The sequence below is a fragment of the Cinclus cinclus genome, chromosome 4, assembly GCF_963662255.1.
Source record: "Cinclus cinclus chromosome 4, bCinCin1.1, whole genome shotgun sequence".
Taxonomy (NCBI): domain Eukaryota; kingdom Metazoa; phylum Chordata; class Aves; order Passeriformes; family Cinclidae; genus Cinclus; species Cinclus cinclus.
This window is the reverse complement of record NC_085049.1, coordinates 39,895,243-39,906,107: the sequence shown is the minus strand read 5'-3', so window position 1 is coordinate 39,906,107 and position 10,865 is coordinate 39,895,243. Positions and strand designations below refer to the sequence as shown.

The 10,865-nt window shown below is 41.8% G+C and overlaps 1 protein-coding gene across 1 annotated transcript in view; it reads left to right on the top strand.

The window, feature by feature from the left end:
• The first annotated feature begins 1,242 nt into the window (after positions 1 to 1,242).
• ADAMTS20 (ADAM metallopeptidase with thrombospondin type 1 motif 20) overlaps positions 1,243 to 10,865 on the top strand; it is an 81,427-nt gene continuing 71,804 nt past the window's right edge. The window contains exons 1-2 of the mRNA XM_062491150.1: positions 1,243 to 1,333; positions 1,628 to 1,974. Coding sequence (XP_062347134.1) covers positions 1,243 to 1,333; positions 1,628 to 1,974 — 438 coding nt within the window. The remainder of the gene's footprint in view (positions 1,334 to 1,627; positions 1,975 to 10,865) is intronic.

The following is a 10,865-nucleotide window of genomic DNA, read 5'->3' as shown; positions in this document are numbered from 1 at the left end:
TTGTATTTCTTTGATATTCATGGTATTGATATAAGCTTTTTGTTTGCTTTCACTTTGCAGAGCCCTTCAGATTTCAAGTATTTTTTTTTCTTTTCATGCAAACGTACTTATCAGCGACCCCACACAGAGAAAACTGTTTAATATCCATCAGAGAGCCTCCATCTTCTGAGTATTCAAGAAGAAATATGGTATTCCCAACAAGATTCAACATTGTAAAGATTATGCTGGATACCAATTAGAACAATCCAGGTATTCCTTCTAAATCCTGGACTCTTGACAAGGGATGTATGATTTTATTCTAGCAGTGAAGGCTGTATCAGTACTATACAGCTTCACTCAAGGCTGAAATTAGCTCATTCTCCCATTTCAGGAAAAAAAAATATTCAAGTAAAACAGATAATCCATACACTCCATGCGAGGGATACCGGGCTCCCCGAACGCTGGGACAAGCAGCTTTATGAAGACTTTGCCCAGACAGAACAACCTAAGCAGGGGACCTGGAGCTAGAACAATTCCTCTCTGTCGACACCGTAGTGTCAGGCTCTGCCTGGACATCCCCTTCCTTGGAAGCTGCGTGGGGAAACCGCTTCCCCCAGCGCTGCGGCGCAGGGGCAGGTGATCGGCGGGGCTGCGGTTGGGTGACACCGGATCTATGGGACACCGACACCGCTGGCGTTCGCGGCACGGCCTCCGCCGCTCCCGGCGGGAATGCGGCGTTGCCAGGCTTCTCCGAAGGCTGTATTTAGGCTGGAGCGACACCTCCCGCGTGCGGTAGCGCAGCCTGCACCCGGGGCGGGGGGCGGCGGGACGGGGCCGAGGCCCCCGGGCCGCCCCTGCCCAGAGGCGCCGCGGAAGGGGGGGGGGGGGGGGGGCTGCCCGCAGGGCAGGGAAGCGCGGGGATGGCCCCGCCTGAGGGCAGCGGGCATCGCCGCGCCGCCCCGCCGGCCGCGGGGGCAGCGGCACGGGAGGCGGAGGCAGGGACGGGAAGGGAAGGGCCGCCCTCGCCCACCCCGGCGGCGGAGAGCGAGCTTGGGGAGCGGAGGCGAGGGGCGGGAGGAGAGGGAGCGCGGGCGCGGGGCGGCTTCCCGCGGGCGTGTGCGGGGCCGCGGAGGCGGCGGGACACGAGGAGGGCGCGGGGCTCATGGAGGAGCGGCGCGGTGCGGGGCTGGCCCGGGCGGCCGGCGGGCGCTGAGGCAGCGGCGGCCCGGGGACGCTGCGGGCACGGCGGCGGCGGAGCGAGCCATGCGGGGGGCGAGCCGGCTGGCGGGTCTGCTGTGCCCCCTCGCCCTGCTCGTCACCGCGTCGTGGGGACTCCGCTTGCACCCCGGACAAGGTGAGCGAGCGGCAACAAAGGGGAACACCGGCCGGGGGTCCTGGCCCTGCGGCGGGCGCTGTGCCCTCCGGGGGCAGCCCCCGCTTCCCGGCGGGTGGGCGGAGGGAGGGAGCGCTCTCTCCCGGGGGCGGTGAGTGGCGGGGCCCGGCTCGCTCCGGGGGCAGCCCCCGCTCCCCGGCTGTCACCGGACCCCGGGCTGGCGCCACGAGTACCGTGCCAGGAGCCGTGCTGCTGCCAGCGAAGGGTTGCTGCTGTGCTGGTGCGTCGGGCTGAGCCTCCTGCCTTCTGTTGCAGAGACCTTGGTGAAGCAGCTTTCCTCTTATGAAATCATCACACCTGTCCGAGTGAATGAGTTTGGGGAGGTTTTCCCGGACACGCATCACTTCAGGAGGAGGAGAAGGAGTTTGGAGGCACCGCTGGAGCCCGCTGCTTTCCGAACGCATTACCAGCTCAGAGCGTACGGGCAGGTCTTCCAGCTCAACCTGAGTGCTGATGCAGGCTTCGTTGCTGCTCAATACACGGTGGTGCACGTCGGGGCCCCGCAGAAGCAGTCGTCCCCTGACTTGCGCCACTGTTTCTATCGCGGGCATGTCAATGCCCAGGAGACGCATATGGCTGTCTTCAGCATCTGTGGTGGTTTGGTAAGCGTGTTGGTCACTGCTTCCTGTCTCCATTCATATTCTCCTCCCTGAAAGAAACATAGTGGGATGCCTTTGCTGGAGAGCTAAGCTGGAAATTCTTGGGCATCATTCCAGGTAGTTGGTCATGAAACGTCTTGGCATCAGCAGCATGCAGTCATGATGATACTTCTCTGGTGGGATATACAAATGCAGCTTTCAAAGGATCTGTTGCTGGCCAGTAATATAGTTGGTTGATGTAACTCCTGGCATTAAGAGCATTATGACAGAGGAAAAAGCATGCCTTAGGAACACAGTGAGCTACTGACTTGATAAAATAATGCGGTCGGTTGGCATCAGTTATGTATTGTAGCTTAACAGATATTGTGGTTGTGAGTGAGGAGTAATGGTAGTTGAGATGGTGAGAGAAGAGCTGCTGTTGATCAGTTTCTTCGTCAGCTTTCAACAATACTGTAAAGATATGTTATATCCTAATAACATACCTTTAGTCATGCAGCGGTGTTCTAAACACATTTCTGCTAAAAGGGAATAGGAAATTTCCTAACATCAGTGGAATTGTGTCTGTGAAGCACTTCTTAAGAATTGAATTGAGTAGATAAATAAAACCTGCAATGGTATACATTCTGTATTTATCCCTTGATAGCATTTATTATGTCTTCTGAAGTGATAATGGAGAAATAGTGTCACACAACTGTCTCTGAAAACAATTGTATTTTGTTGCTAAATTTTATAGTTTTGTGCCTAGAAACATGAAGACTGGTACCTTTAGCACATCACTACTTATTGAAATGCCAAGGACAAGCTGTGTGACATGCACACTGTAGAAATACAGCATTGTAAATATGACTGTGGATTTACGTTGGGGTTGTTGCATTTTTTTGCAGTCACTCAGGATACTAACAGTTCAAGACTCTTACTTCTGAGATGTCAAGAAAATCCAACTTCATATACTAAGCTCTTTCTAGTAGCCTACATGAAATATAATGCAATTCTATAAAATGCAATGGATGTATTTGACTGTTTAATGTGTATTAAAAGAAGGTGATACACAGGATAGAAGAGAGAACCGGAAATAGCTATTTGAGAGACACATGTGTTTCTTGTGCTTCTTGGGTATTTGCATATATACCATTTTGTCTTTGGGTTGAGATGTGTGGATTTTAGATAGTCTTTGGAGGGATTGTGTGGTGATTATAGACAGCTGGTTGCCTGTAACTGCACAGAGGGTCCTCCAGCTTGATTCAGAACCTTCAAGCTAATGTTCTTCCTCATCCTTATGGATTCAAAGCAAATGTTTTCTGCTTTTGTGTGGCTGCCAAAGGAGAAAACTTCTTTGGAGTTTAGAGAAGAATGAATGTGAAAAGTGAACAACAGACCAGGTAGAATTGTCCTATGAGATCTTGTCCTCCCGGAATTCGTTCCCTATTCGTAGACGGGATTGCCCTCAAAAATTAGTAAAAAGATGTTTTTGTCCTCAAAGTTTTAAAAATTTTATGGGTTTGTGCATTCAACAAATGTACCTGCAAAAATACATTAGTCAGTTATTGTTCTTTTCATTAAAAGTGCATCCAAACATTCCAAGTCTGAATGCTGCTGAGGTAAGATTACTATTTATTGGGAACAAGAGATAAGAGATCAGGCTAGTGACTCAGTAGACTTGTGTTGTATTTATTTTAAATATATTATAAGTATTTAAGTATTCTAAGTATATTAAAAGTATTTAAGTAAAATCCTTTCTCTTTGTAGGATCACTGAACTTGAGCTTAGTGTATGGAAGTTAAGATATTGCTTAAAACTATTAGGTATAATATAACTTCCAGCTTTGCATATATAAGGGAATTGCTTATATTTGACCAATGCTGTAAAAGCTAGGGAGGAAAAAATTACTTGTACTTAATTGTAAAGGAAGTGTAATAATGGAATTTTAATAATTGCTCTGGATGTGTGCCTGAGTCATATGAATTGAAACCAGGTACCTGTGTTCACTTTATAGCCATCTATCCCCAAGGTCTGACTTCATTCATTCACAGCTCCATTCCTCCTCAAGTTCCCTCTTTTCTTTTTTAGCATTCTCAGTTTGAGTGTGTTGTGTCCCTCCACTCTGCATTGCAATTTCACCCTCTGTTAAAGCCTTTTCCTGCATGTGCTAAGGGCACATACAGCCCAGGGTACCCATGGAGCATTGCTTAATGGCTCCTGACACCCTGTATGCAGTTCTGTTGTGTTGCATTTCAGAGCATGCCCTTGGTTCAGGGGTGCAAATGGCACAGGGAGGTTAGGAGGTCAGCAGGGAGTCTGTAGTAATTGCGAGGGAGTATATAATTAGGGAACTTTGGGATCCATCAAAAGCAGAAGGTCATTTGGAGTGATGGCCTGGGTGCCTAGCTGAACATCTGATCACATACAGGCATATTTCTTGCATCTTTAGAGTAGTTTTTTGAGATTTCATGCTTTATTTCACTTTATTTTCTTAAGTTCCATCTTTTTTACTTTTATTGCATTAGTCAGTTATAGCTTCCTACAAGCGTAGGGAATGGGATCTGCTGAGGATGTCCCTGGATGCATGTAGACTAAAGAGACCTTTCAAATGTTATGCAGACAGCAAAATAAAAGAGGTAGACCCCCAAATAGTTAAAAATAATTTAACTTTTGAGAACATGTGACTTATGAGTGTAATGACTAATACAAGATAATACCAGTGATTGAAGTGTCTTATAAATGATGATAGCTTCCTTATTTTAAATAGAATGCACCTCCAGTTCCTAGCAGGACCTGTCTGAAAAAAAAAAGGAGCTTTTTTTTTGGTTGTGTTTTGGTTGATTTTTTATTTTCTTTTCTTTTTTTTTTTGTTTTGTTTTGTTGGGGTTTTTTTTTCCTTTCTCCCCCCCCCCCCCCCCGCCCCCATCATCCTGAATGACTACTATAGAAACAGTTTGTTTAGTCTTTTGAAAAACTTGATATATTTTCTCAGGGGTTAGGAGGGCGTTGGCTGATGCTGAGGATAGTTAAAATCAGTTTTTGTAAGCTAGAAGAATGCTTGAATGCCAAAGGTGTTTCATGTGACTACTGTGAGAGAGGAAAAGGTAAGAAAGAAGGAAAAAATACATTATTTTGGGTGTCTGGTCTCTCGTGTGTAGAACAATTTCACATGCTGACTGAGTGGCAGAAGTTAGGAGTAGGCAAGTATGCATGGATCTCTTCTTGCATGGATTTGCCAGCTGTCAGCTTCCTGCAGTCCAGGAGGGCAGGACCACTTTGTTCTAATGTGGCTTTGGAGTGTGATAAGTTGCTTCAGCAGCTCAAGGAAGCCCTTTGGTAATGCTCCCTTGCTGCATATCAGCCTTACTTTTATCTGATAAATGGCAGGAGCATGGAGCTAAGTGTGGATCTTCTCAATCCTCAGTACAGGAGGTTGTGTTTATTTTTTATTAATATGGGTCAGCTGATCACCTTTCTCAGAGGTTTTGAAAACAGTTCTGTCTGCTGCTATGAATGAGTAAAGTGGCTCCTTTTAAGGAAAAGTAAGCAGTCCTGGAATTTGTCTCAAAAAAACTGTGATTTTTAATTGATTGATTAAAAAACTAAAGAATCCAAAGCTCAAAAATTTGCTAGCATAGCCAGTATCTAGTTTCTTGTGGAGATCTAGTGCAGGTAACAAACTCCAGATATTTGCTCCCTGGTTTTGTGCTCCTTAGTACTAACAACTTAAATGAGTGAAAGTACATTGTTTTTTCCAAGAAACTTGAACACTTGTAACTGGAAAATATGCTTAACTGGATGTAACTTAATGCTTTAACTTCTAAGCTGTCACTTCAAAAGAGTTACTTTCTGAATCTGGAAGGCAGGATTGTTTCAGCATTCGGGTTGCATTTGTAACACTATGAGCATCCATATGGCACATGCTGGATTTCATAATTTTTTTGTCTCACTGTACCAATTCCATCATAAGATGGGAAAACAATCCTATTAAAATGCTGATTCAAGGCAACTGATCCTTGCTTGAGCAAAGTCTTATTACTAACTGTCTGGGTGATGTGAACACTTCCTCTTAGTAGCTCTGCTTTCTTCTGTCATACACATATATAAGGTGAGACTCTGCAAAACAGGAAGCATTTCAGTGCTTCCATTATAACCCTGAGCATTTGCTCTGTCTCTGGCCAGCGCAAAATAGTTATAAGTAAAATGTTTTACTTCACAAATTTAAGATAAAATGTTCTTTCTTTTTGGCTTGTTATAAAATAGGAAGACAATTTAGGTCCCCCCTAAAGCTGTTTTGAAAACCCTGAAACGTCTCTGGTATGTTTTCCTCAGGCTCTTTGCATATCAATTTTTCCTGGAAGTATTTCTGCCAATGCTGTGTCTTCACACATGGGCCAGCACAGATCAGCAAATCCAGGTGGTAATTGCAGAAGATATGTGGGGTTGCAGACTGTGCAGATGAAGATCTGTCACAGAAAATATTTTATCAAAAGCAGTAGGACCTGACTATGTGTCTACCTGTTCACCAGCAAAATTCTGCAGGAATTGTTCTTTCAACAGACTGGATGTGCCTATGTAACATTTTATGTCTAGGGTGCTCAGCCACCACTGGCCTGCACTTCTGCCTGCATCCTGTGTCTAGTGCCTTTTCTTTGGTGGCTACTTGGGCACATTCTTTGCCCATATGTTTGCCAAATAAATTGTTTTGATGCCTGCAGCTTGTTCTCAACTGCTGCTTTTATTGTTTAGATCTGTGTGACACAGGTGAATTTGTTGCTATGCTCTGTGCAGCCAAAGGAACTTCAATTTACTTTTATCTGTGTGTATACACACACACACTCATTAAACTTCAGGGAAGTACACAGAAGTTTCTGTGTTGGTAGGGCAGAGTGCACAATACATGGCCCTTTCCTGTTACTAAGCTAAATTACTGGTGTGCAAATAGGTGTGTGTGTGTGTTTTCTCTTTTTGCCTGAACTTAATCTTTCCAGTCTCTGGTGGCAGTCAACAGTCAAGTGTCATGGATCTCAGGAAACTTTGTACTCTTGGGGAATAGATAGGCTTCCTGTATGAGATAGTGTATCTGCAATAGTCTCAATTCTTGTTCTGTTTCAGACATACCATATTGTAGAAAATGGCAAGATTAAGGGAGCAAAGCCAGACACTGAAAACAGTTAATACCTTCTGGGAATGCACATATTGACAGAAGTAGTCAAGATAGCTGTGTGGCTGACTTAAGGTGAAAAATCTAACCATGGCTTGTGTGCTTTGAGTGATAGCTGCCTGTGATGATGCTTATGATGTCAAAAGGACTGTATGGAGCTATTCATCTCCTAGTGAGAGAAAAAAGTAGTTCTGCATCTACTTAAAACCATCAGAACTAAGAAATTCTTTTTAAACAGAGATAAGTTGGAAATGTAAATTTCCTTTACATTTTCTGAAATAGGCAACATAATACAATGGAGTTTCCTCCAAGATTAAGTGTACAGATCCCCTAAGTCTCTGTTCTGTCAAAATCCAAGATACCCCTGACCTGCCAACCCACCCCTTTTATCACACTTATCTTTATTAGTCATAGCTATGACCCTTTAAGGGCAAGGCTGTTCCTCTTCTTTGGTAATTAGTACAACTGTGACTTCTCAGGGGCGAGGTCGTCTATGTAATCTCTTCTTCTACACCTACTGTTATGCGTATTTTTAGTTGACTTGTCTAGCTTGTTCACTGTGAATTGTATATAAAGATAAATAAATAAATGATCCCTCTCTCTTCCTTGAATCCAGTGAATCTTGTTAATTTCCATGAACCAATGCTCTTTCCAGGTGGCTTTGAGATTGTTCTTTTAACATTCTCACAAGTTGTCTGCTATTGAGACCCTCTGTTCTTGCTACAAATTTTATTTAGAAACTCTTGGTTATCATATGGTTATTGGTAAGGTGTAATCTAAACATACAAATAGGTAAAATCCCTGTAAGCATTTACATGGAACTTAAATTTCAATCTGGAATGAAGAAATTTTATCTAATCAGTGCTTAGGTGTCTTTGCAGATGAGGACACTTCCAACCATAGGTGAATGCCCCATCAATTCTTTTAATGGTGTGGTTAAAGTCAGCTCATGCAATCTTAACATCACAGAATTTGTAAGATCTAGTTAGATGCCTATAATAAACTTCTAGCATTTGAGAACTTCAAATGAGAACATTTGAGAAGTCTGAGAACTTCAAAAATAATGTTGCTTTCAATCACTTCTAAAAACATATTTTACTGGAAAACGTTTGTTGCTAGCTGTTTCTTTCCTGGTGATTAGCTTGTGTTGCTATTTATGATTTTATGACTATTTTCTTATTTCTATTGTATTAGCTCTGATCTTAATACATTAGCTTGAACTGCTGTCTCTTATTGTTTTTATAGCTGAATTATCTTCTAGCAGAAATACTTTTCCCAGATGTTGGCAGTGTACTATGATCATTGTAATACTTTTTTCTTTAATTAAGCAGTGCATGTTAAGTCTTTCATCATAAAATATTGTAACAGTGAAGCAGGAAGAAAAAGGGGGAGGGATTCTTACATGATACAAAATATTTGAATAGAGAAGAGAATAATATAAAAGGAAGGGATTTTGTAATTTACTTTGACTGTAAAGTCTTCTTGCTGCAAACTACTTGCAGGTTTAAGTGAGTTAAGAAGCCATACTTTAAGGGCATGAGAAGCAGTTGAGCACAGGAGTGGAGGTAACCTGGGAGGCAGTCTGCCAGGTTAGAGTCAAGTTTTCCAGAGCTTCAGTTGTTCTTTTAGAGTTTTTATGAAACTGTTCCAGTTGTGTTGTTGGACATATTAATTCCTCATTTATTAAATCTGCTATATATCCCTTATGTTTTCCATGTGTTCTGCAAACTTTATAGAAAAAGATGTAATTTGTATATAGGCATGGTATATTCTTTAACCACAATTTTGCAATATTTACTTCTATAACTCTTGCAGTAGAGTTAATATTGATTAAGACTATACAGTTTTAAGCTGCTTTAAACCATTAAGTCATACCATATAGTGAGTAGCTGTGTTGATCCCCTGTACCTTGATGTAATCTAAAGTGTCTAGATCATCCATAATATTTTAAATCCAAAAAATAAATTATCATTCTCATCTGGGCTTTCTCATAAATTTTCTCAAATCTATGCATATGCATATGCTCTTTCTTTGGACCACTTATTTATGATGTGCAAGGGACTGTTTTCAATTTTGTACTCTACTTCTACTGAAGAGATTTTTTAAATGTACTTTTATCTCTTTATCTGAAGAACAGAAATAGAATGTTTCAGAGAGCTTTCTTGTTAGATGATTCAATAGGAATCTGTAGATGATAAATAAATCCAGTTAATTTCTGACTTAATTTCCTGCAAATACTTGGTTCCTGTTTTAGCCACCTGCCTGTGTACATCTAAGTGACTTTTCTTTATTTCATTTTAGCAAAAGTATTCTTCATTTGGATCTCACAGCTCTTTTCCTTGTGTGTCTAAGATGCAGCAAGAGCTCCTTTTGTATCAGCAGAATCAGTCACTATGTGAAATATCACTTTCCTGACTGGAGGACTGTAAACAGATTGTGTGACTGGTGACTGAATTTTTGTAGATCCGCGAGTTAGGAGAATGGAGAGTGAACCATATGTTATCATGGATTTCATGGATTTGGAGGATTGGAATGGGTGGCTACAAGTTAAATGTCTTCTGTAGCTTTGAATGACAAATCTCAAGTACCTTCCTTAAGATAGAGCACTGCTTGATGTCTTTAATTTTGCTCTTTCTCACATGCAACATAGTTCAGTTGAAATAGATGTGCAAAAATTTGTCATGGACTACTGGTAGGAGGCCTTCATAACTACTCAGTGGTAGTAATTGCTTCTTTACCTATGCATTCTTGAAGAGAATTCATTGTAGAAAGGATGAAAGCTTTTTGCATTATAGATTTTTGCTCAGCTATTTTTTCCATATCTAAACAGGCTGTTGATCATGGGATACTGTGTGACAATCAGTGGGCCAAAGAGTGAGCAAAAGGAAGCTTGACAGCTTTACTCCATTTTTCTAAAATGGTTTTCGCAAGTATCTGTAAAGGTGGACTCTGCAGTCTTAAGGACACGATTGTACCATCTTGTGTTAATCTTCTGACAAAAAAAGAAAAGCTAAGAATAATTCTGAGGCCATGGATCATAACAGAGGATTCTGTCCATCCAGCTGTCGGTTCTAACTTTTTGTCCTGTAAATTTGCAGTCTGTTATGGTGGAGTTTTGAAGTGAGGAGACTCAGGCAAAAACATGTGTCTTAGTGTTTGGGAGGTATTTTTTAATTATTATTTATTTATTTATAGAATTAAATAATAGAAAAAGAATATAACCTTGTTCTTGCAGTTAATATTTTCCAGTGGAAGTCTAGTATTTTGGAAGTTTAGAGTAGACTGTAGTACAAACTCTTTCCTAATTAGTTCTGGGGTATCGTTCTTATAATGTGTGTTGTAACTGAAACCACTATCCCTTTGTAAAATCTGAAAGTCTGTCTGTTGGAAAAGCCCTTGAAGAAACAAACCCAGATTATCTGCTCCACCTGTTTGAAGAGTTGGAGAGAAGTAAAATGTATATGGGAAATAAAGTAGGAACAATAAAGTTCTTGCTTAAATCTGGAAGAACATACTTTAAATATCTATTATGTAGAAATACGGTTTTTGGTGTATCAGGAGAAAAAAATTAATTAGCACATTAGTGTTGACAAAAATTATGGGATCAGATTTATGACATTTTGTTAACTGGGACTTTATTAGTATATGTAATAAAACATGAATCTTTACAAGAATTGATGTTTCATCCCTGAGTGACAGGCTCTTGTCTGTCCCTGTCATTTGCCCAAAAGGTTGTACCTTAAGACTAACT